Here is a 15,364-nt window from a genome sequence, read left to right as displayed (position 1 = left end):
TTAAAGTTCCTTTAAGCCACTACTAAGGCACTGGGGTCAAGTTTCTATACACAGGCAAAAAGAAGGTTAAATGTCTAAGCTTGATGATGGTTCTGCATGGTTTATTTTCTATTTTTTAGCAACAATTGCAGAGTTCAATCTTTTTTTTTGTCCTACCTCTCTTGCGCTGGTAAAAACCATAGAGCCCCAAACCCAAAATGCCTGCTGATCCTTTCCCAGGCCCCTACACTTATAGAAAGTTGCCTGATCCACATCATGTCCTGTCATAGAAAGTTGCCTGATCCACATCACGTCCTGTCATACCTAAGAACAAAAAATAAATAAAATAAGTAAGAAAAATAATAAAACAAAGAATCAGAAATCAACAATTATTAATCTGCAAATAAACTTTTTGCCCAAATGGTAATCCGGTTGATTTTTAATGGCACGCTGTCCACACGTCGTTGAATGTAAATGCTTGTATTTATGTTTAATGGCTGCATATTTTCTGTGTAGTTCATAGGTGAGCTGCATCATTCCTATGTTGAAGGTTCACCTGTTTAAATGGCAAACTTAAAGAAGGGCGATCATTCACTAAACATCGTATCATTATAGATTGTAACGGGTGTTTGTCTTTGAGCTTAAATACAAGTGTCATCACTGAAATAGACGTCTAATATCTATTTGTAGTTCCTTACTGAATCTAAACGTTGTTTCTTCAGCAGTGAGTTGGCTATTGGGGAAAAAGGACTCGCCCACAGAGAAATGATGAGCACGGTGGCTGAGATGAAGAAGAGGATACCGTCAGACAAGCGGAGCCACAGCAAAGCCAGTACTGTTGAGGCCTTAAATTACGCCCTCAACTGTGTCAAGCAAGTACAAGGTAACCTTTTTAAGCAGGCACACATCAGCATAAAACCACAACAACCTGTTAGCGCTTTCTGAAGCTGTGTTTGTGCGTTACCATCTATAGCCAACAGCGAATACTACAAACTGCTGATGCAAAATGGGCAGAATCAGAGAAAAGATGACACGGTTTGCACCTTGGAGGAGCTGGAGAGGGTCACCTCTGAGCACAACCTTAAAAACACGGTATGGCCTCACATGTGCATGTAGCTGCAATGCAGGTGGAAGATGTCACTCGTTATCTTTCTCACCTTTGCCTACCAAGCATTTGGATTGTTTTGTAGTGGTTCTGAACCTGTGAACAAACATTCTTGTGTTAATTTAACATGTTCCAAAGCTGAGTGGTGATTTTCAATGTGTTGTTGAAGGTTTTCTATATGGATTCATTGGGATTTTATGTGATTGACCACCACATTGTGATGCATCACATGGCGGTGGTAGAATCATGCTTGGGGGAAGAATATAAATGGAGCTGAATGCAAGGGGATGGTAAACGATAGGGCAGAGGTTGATCTTCTAGTGAGAAACTGTAAACAAACAGCCAGGCTACAACAGGAGGATTTAGATCAGAACATAATGTGTCTGAATTTTTTGTTGTTGTTGTTGTTTTTAAGCAGTTGCCTCAAATTACCAGAATTTCTCCATCGTGGGACAATAAAGGGATTTTCTATTCTATTATATTCTAAAGAGGCACACCACTTCTCATATATGTATTGTATGATATTTTGAAAACCATGAATCAGTAATGTTGTTTTAGACTTATTCAGCTTTATTCATCTTCCCATCATCTCCCCCACAGCATGATCCAGCTTCTATGTTTTCTGTTTGATTAAACTAAGAAAACAAACGTTCAAGGGCTTTTTATGCTTTTGGGAGCGACTGTATATCTGCTTTAACTGCAGGTCTGTGTCTCTGACTTGGTTCAGGTCTGATTGTCTCTTTGGTACCAGTCCTTGCTGATCTCCGTGTCTGTGCAGGACTCCTTCCTGATGGTTTTCTCTCTGTCGAGCGGCCGCGTGTTGTACACGTCGGAGCAGGCTCCCAGCCTGCTGTGCTGCAAGAGGAAGTACCTGGAGTCTGCCAAGTTTGTCGAGCTGCTCTTTCACCAAGACGTCAACGTCTTCTACTCGCACACGGCTCAGCCACACTTGCCACCCTGGAGCAACTCACACTCAGGTTGGTCTTTAAAACATTTTCATCTTGCTGCTTTTACTTTGTTCTGATCTAAACTTTGACTTATATTTACCCTTGTGGCACTTAGTTAATGTAAAGTTATTTAATTGTTTACTATTCCTTTTTCTAAATATTTCATTTGGTAAATTTTAGGTGACATATTTGTCTGGCTAAATAAAAAAACTTTAAATGTCTTATTTTAATGCAATATCAGCCAATTTGTCTTTTTTTATTGGAGAAGATTTACATAGATAAAGGCTAGAAAATACCACGTTAACTCTCACCATATTAGCATGTACCTCACATAGGTGTTTTTGTACTTGGAGGCGTGTAAAATGTTAATAAATCTGCAACTCACTTCTTTTCACGACTGCAAGCATCTATTTCTAAAGGTTTATGGACGGGTTCAATGTGTTTTCTTAAAAAGGGAGACAGAGACTCCTGTGAAGGACTGAGGCCCCAACAGGTTGAACAGTTTATGTGTTAGAAGTTTCTAGAACACACTACAGCATCACAGGAAGCCATTAAAGTCCTTAACCATGACTGTGTAATGACCTCAACCTCTTATTCACATGACTTTAATCCTATTAAGAGCTCACAGGCACTGCTTAAATAATGCTTTTAGAGGACGAAAAGCTCAGGATACACCTTTTAGCAGATCTGGGAAACAGATACTTTTCCTCTTTTAAGACATTTGGAGTAGAGAGAATTTAGAGATAAGTTAGGTTTTTAGGAAAGTAAATACAGTATTTTCACGACCATAAGGTGCACCGTACTAAAAGGCACAGTCTCAGTTATGTTTGCCATTACTTAATTTAACACACATTAGGCGCACCGGACTATAGGGCGCGGGTTTTATATACCAGTACATGTCCTCTACTACCTTTAAATACCTCTACTGCATATTTAAAAATAGAGCGGGAGCAAAACTGAGTATGTTTGTGCTTTATTTATGTATTTATTACAAAGTATTAATCAAACCTGGGAGCTGGCCATTATACAGACACATCGCTGATGACACAGAGCGCTGTGATCACTCCTCTGAAACAGTTTATTGATGCATGAATTAACTTAAAATGCAGAAATCTGCCGGCAGAATATGTTTGTAAAGTATGTATATTTTCACGACTATAAGGCGCATATAAACGTCTTTTTTCCCCCTCAAAATGTGCGCCGTGCCCTATAGTGCGGTTCGCCCTATGTGTTACTGCGGACGTTGTTGAGACAGCCATAAGAACGTTAAAGGGGGAAGTGTGGGCGTGGATTGTGTATAAAAGAACAGGTATGTGCTTTATGCAGAACATTGTTGTCTTAACAACCCTAAAAATGGCAAAGAGACACGCCTATGAGTGCAGTTTTTCCATCCGGACCAGGACTAAAGTAGCTCAGCAACGTCCGGCGGATTATAATGAAAAGCTGGCGAACTTCCACTCCTACTGCAGCAAACACATCGCCGACAAACGCATCCAGCCAAGCCACATCACCAACATGGACGAGGTGCCGCTCACTTTCGACATCCCGGTGAATCACACGGTGAAGAAGAAGGGGACCAGCACGGTAGCGATACACACAACGGGGTATGAAAAGGCGTCGTTTACTGTTGTGCTTGGCTGCCACTTTGCCTAAAGAGACTTTTCCAGCTGGAGTCGTTATTAAGGCAAATGAAAAAGGCTGGATGGATGAGGAGATGATGAAAGGGTGGCTGAGGGAAGTGTATGTAGAGAGACCAGGTGGTTTTTTCCACGCATCACCATCGCTTTTAATCTGTGACTCCATGCGTGCCCATCTCACATCCGATGTGGAAAAAAAGGTGAAACAAATGAACGCTGTGCTTGCTGTTATTCCGGGAGGTCTAACAAAGGAACTTCAACCGCTCGACATCGGTGTGAACCGGCTGTTCAAAGTAAGGCTGCGAGCGGCACGGAAAGTGACTCTGACAGCGAAGAAGGGGAAATTGGCGTGTCTGATTTAGCGCAGCTGTTTAATTCAGAAACAGAGGATGATGACTTTGATGGGTTGAATTAATACTTTGCAATAAATACATGAATAAAGCACAATCATACTCAGTTTTGCTCCCGCTCTATTTTTAAATATGCAGTAAAGGTATTTAAACGTAGTAGAGGACATGTAGCTGTATATAAAACCTGCGCCCTATAATCCGGTGCGTCTTATGTGTGTGTTAAATACAGTAATGGCACACATAACTGAGACTGCGCCTTTTAGTACGGTGCTCCTTATGGTCGTGAAAATAGGGTATTTAGATGAAAAACACCTACCAGCTGCCGCGGTGAACCGCGAGGAGGCAACCCGGCCAGAGGCTGCTGCGGGTATGTGGGGTACTAAGCGGCTCCGACAGAACAAATATACAGTAGCCCAACAAAGCCTTGTTTTTGCTTGGAAAACATGCAAAGTGGAATGGACGAACGGGTCCACCCGTCTGGAATGGGAGCCGTTTGGTTTCTTTGTTAGCCTGCAATGTCCCATACCTGTTTATGTCTCTGAAAGGTTTTCTAATGCCGTTTACTTTTAAAATATAAGCATAATGAAAGGAAGAGAATACAAAAAATTATGATGTATTGTTCCAAAACTGGGCATTAATCAAAAACCTCTGCAACAAGCTCACTGCAACACACAGCTGTGGGAGGATAACCAGCCCTTAACTCTCCATGATCTGAAACACACCATAGAACCAAACTACAAAAACTCTCCCTTTGTCTGTCTTCACAGCTGGGGTTCTGTTTGACAGTGCCCAGGTCAAGTCCTTCTTCTGCAGGATAAGGTTGGTCTTTTTCTTTCATGTTTTTTATCGAATTAATTAGAATGTATTATTATAACTTTCAGAAATTCTTTAGTTTTAATACTTTTAATCAAGCTAGTTTTAAGTTGCATTTTTTCAGATCTCATGAAAAATTACACATTTAATGAGCTGACATTTATTGTTTCTTCCAGTGGAGGAAACTCACCTGACAGCCACTTTAAGTTTGAGTTGGTGGTAAAAGTTATGAACATAAACATTTCAGCTTATATATTTGCATTTCAAACAAAACCAAAGGCATTACATTACAGGTTAAAGTCAGGGGACTGGATCAAATCCTGACGTGCATCTATACACAAATCCAAATCGAAAGTCCACTCAACCAGAATTCAACTTTTGAAAAAGTATTGTAGATGTTTTTCTCCACTTATTATCCAAAGTTTTCTCCAGGAAAATAAAACCCAAGTTAAATGTTTTGTTCTACCTCAAGTTAATCGGATGATGTCAGTTCTGTAATGCTGTAATATAAGTACTACAGCTATATTACACTGAAGCTGATGTAAAATCACTAGCAGTGCATTAGCAATAGGGGTCCATCTTGAATCTGCAAAATGGCTGTAATGATAAAGGTAGTTGTCCATTTATTTTGGTTTATATCAGTGGATAAAAGTATAGTAATGTTATACTATTATAGTAATAGTTTTAGTATATATTTGTTTTGTGATTAAATAAAAAAGAAATTGTGTGTGTTGTTTTAGGGGAAGCAAAGATCGCGAAGGTGAGATGCGCTACAATCCTTTTAGAATCACACCTTACCTGCTAAAGGTCCAAGGAACGGGGAGCGGAGAAGAGGAGCCGTGCTGCCTGGCATTAGCAGAGCGAATTATTTCCGGATATGAAGGTACAGCAAATTCATGCTGCAAATAGGTTAACCAACAACATTGACTTATTTAAGTTATTCATAAAACTTCTATTATCACTCATTTCTGGTTAGAACACCATGTTTCTGTCTGATTCACCAATTTATTTCATTGTGCTAACTTGAAATGTGTTTGTTTACGCAGCACCTCGTATCCCCATGGACAAACGCATCTTCACTACAACACACTCTCCTGGCTGCGTTTTCTTGGAAGTTGATGACAGGTGAGCTTGCATACAGCAATGTGCCATGACAAAATGATAAGATTTTTTTAAAAATACTTGCAGTGAACTAATGACTTGTGAATATCCTCAGGGCCGTGCCTTTGCTGGGATACATGCCTCAGGACCTGATCGGCACGTCGCTGCTGACTTTTATCCACCCAGAGGACCGACCCCTCATGCTGTCGATGCACAGGCAAAGTGAGAATTTAAAGCGGCCTTTATATAAAATCTAAAATTAAAATATAATTAATTGGAAGAAAAGATCAGAAATATTAAAGATCTAAACTGAATTTCTGTTTGGCTTTTAAGACATCACTCCATTGGCCTTTTTAAAATATTGCTTTTATAACTAGTAAATAACAGTTGGCCTTCTCTTTACATTACCTATCATATGAATGCAGTTTTTTTTTTTTTTTTTTATGCCTTTCTGTTTTTTTACGCTTTAAAAAGTATTAAAGTATGCAGGCCAGGCTCCGTTTGAGCACTCTCCAGTGCGTCTGCGTTGTCAGAATGGAGACTTCATCACCTTGGACACCAGCTGGTCCAGTTTTATCAACCCTTGGAGTCGGAAAGTGGCCTTTATCATCGGACGGCACAAAGTCCGGACGTAAGTGGTGGCGATGTTAGATTTTTCTGTCATTTCATTTAATGGTTTGAGCAGGAGATCATTTGGTCTTGCTGTTGTCATCACAGGAGTCCCCTGAACGAGGATGTGTTTGCAGCTCGGAGGAAGGACTACGTTCCTGTCGCTTATGAGGAAATAAAAGACCTTCAAGCAAAGATCTATAAGCTTTTCCTGCAGGTAATTTTAGTAGTGAATTTATTAGAAAGTATTAGGAAAGAATTATTGAAAGGTCCACCACTTAATCGGCTTGTTTTATCTTGTCCACAGCCGGTGCACAATAATGGCTCCAGCGGTTATGGCAGTTTGGGAAGTAACGTCTCTCACGAGCACTACGTCAGCTTTGCTTCTTCCAGTGATAGCAATGGGAATCTGTGGGAGGATTCAAACCGGGAACCTGTGAGTCATCATAGACAATAAACACATTGGCTCCAATTGTTGATGCTGATACTGTCCGTATGGTTTTTGCATACAACTCCCAGATGACTTTGCAGCAGATCTGTGCAGACGTGAACAAAGCGAAATGTTGGGGCCGACATTCGTTTCTGGATTCTAGCCAAAGAAATGTTCCCCCTGGGAGACTTAATGCAGGTGAGGCAGCAGTCATTACTAAATGCCATGCGTTAGACATGCATTAAGGCTTTCTAATGCACTCTGTGAACTACTGTGAGATTTCAAGTCAAGAGTCTTATAGGTGGCAAGAACAAGGCCTTAATACGTTTGTAACATTTAGAAAAAGTGTTTAGACAACTTCCCAGAAGGTGTAAAATAGGAAAAGATATCCTACCTTTGTAAGTTTGGAAGTAAATGATCTGTGAATGGAATAAGACTTTTAAAGGAAAAGTCCAGTCAGCAAGGAATAATCAATGGATCATTATCTATACCTAAAAGTAATATGTTCGCTGTGATTTAATATATCTAGTGTTAATCAATAAAAAAATATATTTCATCGTGGTTACTTAGACTGGGAGTGGCCATTTTTACCCAAATATGGTAACAGCTCACTGCTACCATCTTGCAGCATGGTAGCAGTTACGGTGCGGTAAGCCTCGCTCCATTCTTCCCGCTTTACAAGCAAAATCAATGGGAGCTACTAGACACATCTGCAATCAACAACAATTATTGACTTCACCATTGAAATTCACCAGAGCTATAATGAAACTGACAATGCCCACATGCATTGTAGTTGGATGTTGGAATACATCGGGTAAAAGTGAAAAAGAAAAGAGTTATTTCACCTTTCCGATTCCTAATCCTCCACGGATGGGTTCGTTGGCAATCTAACTTGAAGAGGCAGGATTTGCCATTGAACTTCTAGCCAGAGGAAGAAAAAAAACACGTCATTTATCCGTTACTCTCTGCTTCATATAGTGCTCTAGTTGTGGTCATCATGGATAATAGCTCGTAGTGACAAACACTAGATACAGCACTGGGACTTGCTTAACAGCCGATACCGCACCGTGACGTCACAAACCAGTAGGTGGCAGTAGTGTTCTTTGACAAACATGGATGCCTCCAGTAAAGCACATTAAAATGAAAATTACTCTTGATAAAAAAAAAAAAAAATGTATTTATTGAAAAGTATGTAATTATCTCATACCTAAAGTACTTTCAAAAGTTTGCGTTCTGAATGTTACCGGACTTTTCCTTTAAAATATAAAAAAACATCTATATTATCTTCAAGTAAAGAAGATGTAATTATCTTTTTTACTCATGTCGTTGGCAGATTGTTTTACTTGCTCATATGAAGGGCAAAATAATTATTTTAAAAGATTTTATTTCCTTTTAGATGTATGTTTTGCTGCAGTGTCGTTAACAAGGCAGTAAAATAATTAGTTAACTACATGATGTGTGCCGTGACACTTGAGATAAATTTGAGGTGTAAAAACTTGTTAAATAGCTGAAATTGTGCGTCAGGAAACCAACTAATTAAAATGAACGCTATCATTTCAGCCTGGAGGAGTGGTCAGATATCCAGCCAGTGTGATGCCAGAAGTTGTCTGAATGCTACAAAAAGTGTGTGCTTACTCGTAAAATGTCCTAATATTAGTTAGAATGTATGTATATTGTTGACTCTTGACAGATTAAAGGATTAACTTGATTTTTGATTAAATACACCTAAGCTGACTCAAATTGTACCTACACTGCAAAAAACGATCCAGAAATAAGTAAAAACTTCTTAAATTAAGTGTATTTACCCTAAATTTGAGCAGATAAATAAGATGATTTGTCAATGGAATTTGTATTTTTACTCTTGAAATAAGATAATTAGATAAAATGCAGTTGAAATAAGACAATGGAGCTATTCTTGTCTTGTTCATTTGGCAAAGTCACTTTAGAACTGTTTAGAAAAAGACTTTTTATTTGAGGCTAAATTTCTTGACCTTTTCTTTCTGCACATCTACACTTCCTCCAACCCTAAAGTCAGAGGAAATGAAGAAAGCAGGAAGCAGACACACAGTCCCTCCTATCAGCAGATCAACTGCGTGGACAATATCATCAGGTCTGCTCTCAGAGATTTCTTCCTCCAGAACCCACTTTCTAAGAATTACGTCTTCGTTTTAACCACCGACTCTGCTTTTTGTTTGACAGATACTTGGAGGGCTGTGCAGGTCAAGTCCTAAAGCGAAAAAAACAATCCCCCTCGCTGGACACCACCTCCTCCTCGTCTTCTACATCAGAAGAAGAGAAGCCCACAGGAGGGGCTTCGAACGCTCCAGAAGGTAAAAGCACTCTTTACTTAAGTCTTTGTGTTTGACTGTAACCGACGTTCAGCCTCTTTTAACATATTTTCACCTCACTTTCCAGTGGTTGAGTTGGACAGTGAGGTGTCAGTAGGCCCTACAGCTGCAGCAGTTGTCGGGGCACCTCTGACAGACATCACCATGTCCTCTAAGGCCATGAGTGTTGTCTCGGTCACTAGCCAGTGTTCGTACAGCAGCACCATCGTCCATGTACCACAGCCTGAGTCAGGTATAGACCAATTTGCTTCAGTGAATCGACTCACGGAAGCTGCTCCCTTTTTCTTTTGGAACTTTTGTGTTGATTTGATCATTTGTTGAATTGATTTGAAATAAAACTTCTCGGTTATTTACAGAGGTAACCTGCGTATGGTACATTTAAAGGTCACAAAGCTTTGATAGTCTCATTAGTTTTTGTTTTTTTTTTGAACAGGAGGAAAAGGCTAACTTCTTTTTTCCCATTTTTCTTGCAGAGGCCACAGCTCCAGAGGACGCCCAGATGAGCAGCGAGCCAGCCGACACTGCCGCGACCCCTGTCCGTCCAACTCCCAGCCCCGCTACGGAGGAGAGGAGGTTGGTAGGGCTCACCAAGGAGGTGCTGTCTGCTCACACGCAGAAAGAGGAGCAGGAATATGTTGATCGCTTCCGCCACCGCATCCTTCAGAGTCCCTACAGCTCCTATTTACTGCAGGAAAACAGTTCAATGGCTTATTCTCACCAACCAGGTATGTTTGGGTTCTTCTCTGCTCTCTAGAGGTGTAGAAAAGTATCTGCTTTTTAACTTCAATTCTTTTATCTACAAAAAGTAAAGGTTAATCTTTATATTTTTACTTTTAGACATTTTCATCGTTTTTTTTTTTTAACCATTTTTTTTAACAGTTTTTATATTTTCCAATTACTCATCACATTCTCTTCCCTTCAAGGCCATTTCAAAGCTTTCTCTTAACCAATAATAATGAGGTTGCCAATGTCCATACAGACTAATAGTAAAACTTTAAGAGCATGCGTTCTGTGAAACGCCATCTGAAAAATTAACTTGAAAAAACAATTTAATAAAGAAAAAGGGATGATTCATTCTTTATTTTTATTCCTGTTTCAATAAAACAAAAAAAAAGAAATGTGTTATTTATTTTTTGGTATTAAAATTAAATTAAAGAAAGTACTAATTTAATTTCATTTTGAATCAAAGAAACTAAAGAATGGACCATATGTGGATTGTAATAAATATGTTTTTAAATAGTCTTAAGGAAAAGCTGGTCTCAAAGCCCCTTTTTTTATTAAGTTTAATTTCTGGATTTTAATTTTCCATTAAATCATAGGGAAATCATATTTTAATGTCAAATCATTCTGGCTTAAACATGTATATTAATGTACTTTTTATCAGACGATATTGTCACAAATTTCAGAAAATCTCTATTTAAAAAAAAAAATCCTGTCTTAAAATCTGTTTGTTTTTTTTTTCTCATTATTTTATGCAGGCCAGTTAGTTATATGTCAGCTTGTACACCTAAACTCAGCCGATCACATATCAACGGCCGTCTGTCAATCAAAGTATTGATTCATATGTCGCAGCTAATATACGCAACGGTTGAAATAAAAAAATAAGACTCATTTACTTTATTTATTTACTTGTATAAAGTCGTGTACCACTCAGGAGAATTCGGACATGCATCCGTTGGAACGGCCGTTTCCCTATGACTATAAGGAACATGTTGTTTGTAACATAAATGGAAAAAAATTTCCTGCATTTTACCTTTGGTCATCAGCTATCCGATGGGTTGTCCCTCCATTTTTCTCTCCATAGATGAATTATTGTTGAATTCATGAGGATCTTTTGTTGGGAAAGGGGCAGTTCTAATAGACATTTTTTTTTTGGGGTCACTCTTTTATCACAGGAGACTATCTGCGCCCAATGAGTGCTGGAGGCTGGAATCGCTCTCGAAGAGCAAAAGCCAGACACAAGCGACCAAAACCCCAGGGATCCTCAGCCAGCTATGCTTCCCCGGATGGCCCCCGCTGCCCTGTTCCTGAATCCTCATGGCCCTCCTCAGAGTCCTCACAGCCTCAGACAGCAGAGACGCTCAGCCTAACAACCCCCATCTCGGCTCCACTCTTTCCCGTCCTGGAGAATCCTGGAGCAGGGCTGCCTGCAGCCGCTCCTGCAGCCTTTCCGCCTCCTGAGCAGCTCGGCTACAACTTCAACGTCATGCCGTCTGCTCAGACCCAACCGGCCATACTACCGCTTCAGGTGGAGCCTCTGCAGAATGTCCAGAACTTTTACAGCCCACTCCCGCTAGCTCAGGCCCAGAGCTTTAACCCATACGTGGCGCCTGTCATGGCCGTCATCCTTCCTAGTTATCCCACTTTAACCTCAGGTTTTCCGTCCGTTCCCTCCGCTGTACCTCAAGGATTCAACATGACAGGCTACGCTCCTGTCAGTGCGCCCTTCCCTCAGCCTCAATTCCAGGTGCAGGCAATCCCTCCCACTCAGACTTTCCAGGTCCAGCCTGCCCCCCCTACTCAGGCCTTCCAGGTCCAGACTGGCCCCCCCACTCAGACCTTGCAGGTCCAGACCGGCCCCCCCACTCAGACCTTCCAGGTCCAGACCGGCCCTCCCACTCATGCTTCACCGGGTCTTCTTCTCTGCTCACAGAAGGCCAGCTCCTCTGTTGGGGAGGAGGAGGACACGGCCGGACCTCAGGCTTTGTTCTCCAGCTCCCGCTCCAGCTCTCCTCTGCAGCTCAACCTCCTGCAAGAAGAACTCCCCAAACCCAGTGAGGGGCAGAGCAGCACCGGAAACAACCACTCTGAGAGTCTCCATGAGCAACACCGAACCGAGGTCAGCTTGAAATCGTTTTTAGCTCATGACTTAAATGACAACGGTTAACCCATCCCCCCTTTTATAAGCTGATGGATGTAGAAATAATAAAAAAAATCTTTGCTTTGTTCAGGGCGATGCTCCGAGTGAGTCTGGAAATCAGGATGCCCAGTCAACATGCAGTGAGCTGCTGGACCTGCTCCTGCAGGAGGATGCGAGGTCAGGAACTGGATCCAACGCTTCAGGATCTGGATCAGGGGAATCTGGAGGGTCACTGGGTTCTGGATCCGGCTCCAATGAAACGTCCACCTCACACACTGGTACCAAATTCTCTTCTTTCTCTTTTGGTTCTTAATTATGTTTTCGTTTCATCTCCATTTGTGAATAATGATTATCATTGTAGTTCTATGGATGCTCTGTGACCGATTCCTGCTAGATGTCCATTTAATTAACTCCTCAAATCACCAATTGATGTTAAGCAGGATAAGGATCTGGAAGGTTTTCTTGAGCTTCAGTGAAGGGGGAAAAAAAATCTGTTTACAGGCAGCAGCAACAGCAGCAAGTACTTTGCAAGCAACGACTCGTCAAACACCTCCCGCAAAACTCGTAAGAGCCAGGAGGCAGCGGTGGAGCACGGCCAGAGCTTTGATACTCGGGTGGAGAACTCCCTGTGGAACATGATCCAACACACGCCGGAGCGGGTTATGATGACCTACCAGATACGCACGAGGTAGACATGAGCCACATTAACACTAATACACAATTTCTATGTAGCCAGGGCTTGACATAAACTTTTTTTCATATTGGCTTTCACTGTGGCTAAGTGTTTTTTCGCTAGGGGTCATTATCTGGAGCATAGGGACTCTAAAATATACCTTAAGCTGACACCAAAATTGTAAACAATATATGAATATTTTTTGTTTAAGATAAAAAAATAAAAATTTGTCTGTCAATATGCTCTACCGAGTACTCAAGTGGAAAAGTTTTAGTTTAACTGGTTAATTCTGTAAAAAAAAATCTCTCTTAAGGATCCTTTTAATTCGATTAATAGAAAAATTAATCAAGAGATTAATCATTAGCAAAATTACCATTAGTTGCAGCCATAGTTTAACGATGATTTGGGATTGTTGCTTCTTGTTGTTTTCAGTAAAAAACAGTTTTCCAAAAGTTTCGCCTCTTTTCTTTTTACAATGGTTCTTTATTTTCCTTGACTACTGTTTTGGGGTTTTCCGATTGGCTGGTCTGGGTATAGTGTCGATGAAGCAAATAAAAGGGGTCTGTATCGGCCAGAAAAAGCCTAATCAGAGCATCTGTAAGCAAAAGATCTTTTAACTTTGACCTGTTTCCACCCTGATGTTTCAGGGACCAGATGGAGGTGCTGGCTGAAGACAGAGAAAAGCTCCAAGTGCTTCAGCCGCTCCAGCCGTGGTTCAGCCAGGAGCAGAGAGAGGAGCTGGCTAAGGTCCATCCTTGGATCAAACAGCACACCATCCCACAGGAAATAAACACACATGTGAGCATAGAGTGTCTATAAATCCCCTCTTTTCCTGCCTGTCTTCATTTGTGTGAAACCTGCCTTTCTGTCGCCCCTCAGGGTTGCGTTAGCTGCAGCTCGGGGGCAGGCCTGGCCCGCTCCCCTCGCCCAATGCTCACAGAGAGTTTGTCAACTCTGGAAAGCCCCCAGCAGGACAAGGTTGGAACCGCAGCCGATGCCCTAACAGCTCACAGCGAACCACAACTTTAAAACTCTCCTCACCACTCCACAGGAACGGATCCTGTGGTTTAATTTATCTCTAACACTTTTTGTACAGACAACGGACTAAAAGAGCGGAGGAAAGCAGAGAGGGACACGTTTCTGGCCTCTTCTCTGTTCACCATGCCCCTGGAGGGATTAATGTTGCAGTAATCACTTTTCAGATCTTTGCTGAGCAACCTGGTGATCAGTATGTAAAAAGATCTTTGCACTTTGTAAGACAAAGAAAGCCTGAAGCGTTAACTGAAACGACGCTGATCTGGAAACACGGACATGTACAGTTTATGACCCACATCGACTCACCTGAGCAACACAGCGGGGACCTACTATGAACGGCTCGCAAGGAAAGTACTTTTTAATCAAATGGACATGTTTGCTGCTCCTGGCTGCTTATAATCAGGTCCAATCCTACATATTGTCTATTAACTGGTTTCCTCTGGTCCAGATCGTGCTTTTGTTCCGTATCCTAATGTAATATTGAGTAATAAACGACAGCCCACCTGTTGATCATTTCAAATGAAAATGAGGGGCTTCTCGTCCTGCTCAATCATCACCCTGTTTATACTCTCCTTGTGCAGCTGTGAAGAGGCACTACGCAGCACCAGATTTCACTTTAACCAACTAAAAGAACCCCGTAGGTGTATTTTGGACTGCGTGTGATTTGTGTGATAAAAACAGAAAGGAAAATTACCAATTCTGTGAATGTTCTTGTCCTGAAGTGAGATTGTGGTTGTGAATGCGTTGACCGTCTACTTCTTTTTGAAACACTCATCCAACAGTGCAAGACAGAGCAGGGTTTGTATCATTTTTAGAACAAAAATATATACCAGTACTGTGTATTTTATAGAAAAACTTACACAAATACTATGTGTATAAAAAGCCATTTGTCTTGGATTCAGGGACCGTTTGTGACACAAGAATGAATAAATGACCTATGAACTAAAATGCTCCTGGGCTTGTTCTTTTGTTCTGTTTTTTTTTTATTTTTTTTTATCTTTAATCTTATTTTTGTATCCCCAAGTTTCCTGTTTGCCATTTCAGGCTAGTGGTTAGAGCAGTTTGTTCTCTGAGAAGGTTGCAAGTACCCGGTACCACTAATTTAACCAAAGAAAAACCCATAATGGTCAAAGAAGTAACCTGCTTGCATGTTTTAGGGCAGTTTGGTGCTACAATTCAATTCAGTTTTTTTGTATAGTGCCAATTCACAACACATTTCATCTCAAGACACTTTACGATTCAACCAGATTATACGGTCAAATTGATTCAAAGTTTTCTATCTAATGAAAACCAGTTGATTTCATTGACTAGAAAGCAATCCCTCACACCAAGCATGCTTGTAGCGACAGAGGAGAGGAAAAACTCCCTTTGAACAGGAAGAAACCTCCAGCAGAACCAGACTCGGTGTGAGCGGCCATTTGCCGAGGCCGACTGGGGTTCAAGGAGACAGAAGCAGAGATGCAGAAAGAAGTAGAGA

General features: G+C 41.0%; 1 protein-coding gene across 5 annotated transcripts in view; it reads left to right on the top strand.

The window, feature by feature from the left end:
* The window catches only part of LOC107083329 (period circadian protein homolog 3-like), a 32,420-nt gene extending 17,596 nt beyond the window's left edge, over positions 1-14,824 (top strand). Inside the window, exons 3-24 of one of the 5 annotated variants that reach the window (XM_015372466.1) lie at positions 702-862; positions 953-1,071; positions 1,863-2,061; positions 4,786-4,837; positions 5,572-5,714; positions 5,878-5,956; positions 6,048-6,154; positions 6,407-6,563; positions 6,650-6,758; positions 6,849-6,977; positions 7,061-7,169; positions 8,532-8,594; positions 9,003-9,081; positions 9,171-9,301; positions 9,387-9,551; positions 9,793-10,044; positions 11,215-11,885; positions 11,973-12,158; positions 12,271-12,457; positions 12,681-12,867; positions 13,500-13,650; positions 13,732-14,824. In XM_015372466.1, coding sequence (XP_015227952.1) covers positions 702-862; positions 953-1,071; positions 1,863-2,061; positions 4,786-4,837; positions 5,572-5,714; positions 5,878-5,956; positions 6,048-6,154; positions 6,407-6,563; positions 6,650-6,758; positions 6,849-6,977; positions 7,061-7,169; positions 8,532-8,594; positions 9,003-9,081; positions 9,171-9,301; positions 9,387-9,551; positions 9,793-10,044; positions 11,215-11,885; positions 11,973-12,158; positions 12,271-12,457; positions 12,681-12,867; positions 13,500-13,650; positions 13,732-13,881 — 3,586 coding nt within the window. In that variant the 3' untranslated portion in view covers positions 13,882-14,824. Of the gene's footprint in view, positions 1-701; positions 863-952; positions 1,072-1,862; positions 2,062-4,785; positions 4,838-5,571; positions 5,715-5,877; positions 5,957-6,047; positions 6,155-6,406; positions 6,564-6,649; positions 6,759-6,848; positions 6,978-7,060; positions 7,170-8,531; positions 8,595-9,002; positions 9,082-9,170; positions 9,302-9,386; positions 9,552-9,792; positions 10,045-11,214; positions 12,159-12,270; positions 12,458-12,680; positions 12,868-13,499; positions 13,651-13,731 lie in introns of all 5 variants that reach the window. The other 4 variants (XM_015372464.1, XM_015372463.1, XM_015372465.1 and 1 more) reach the window with 4 other exon arrangements.
* Positions 14,825-15,364: the final 540 nt, after the last annotated feature.

This window comes from Cyprinodon variegatus, unplaced genomic scaffold (assembly GCF_000732505.1).
Source record: "Cyprinodon variegatus isolate N-32 unplaced genomic scaffold, C_variegatus-1.0 Scaffold72, whole genome shotgun sequence".
Lineage (NCBI taxonomy): Eukaryota > Metazoa > Chordata > Actinopteri > Cyprinodontiformes > Cyprinodontidae > Cyprinodon > Cyprinodon variegatus.
This window is presented reverse-complemented; position numbering and strand designations above follow the sequence as displayed.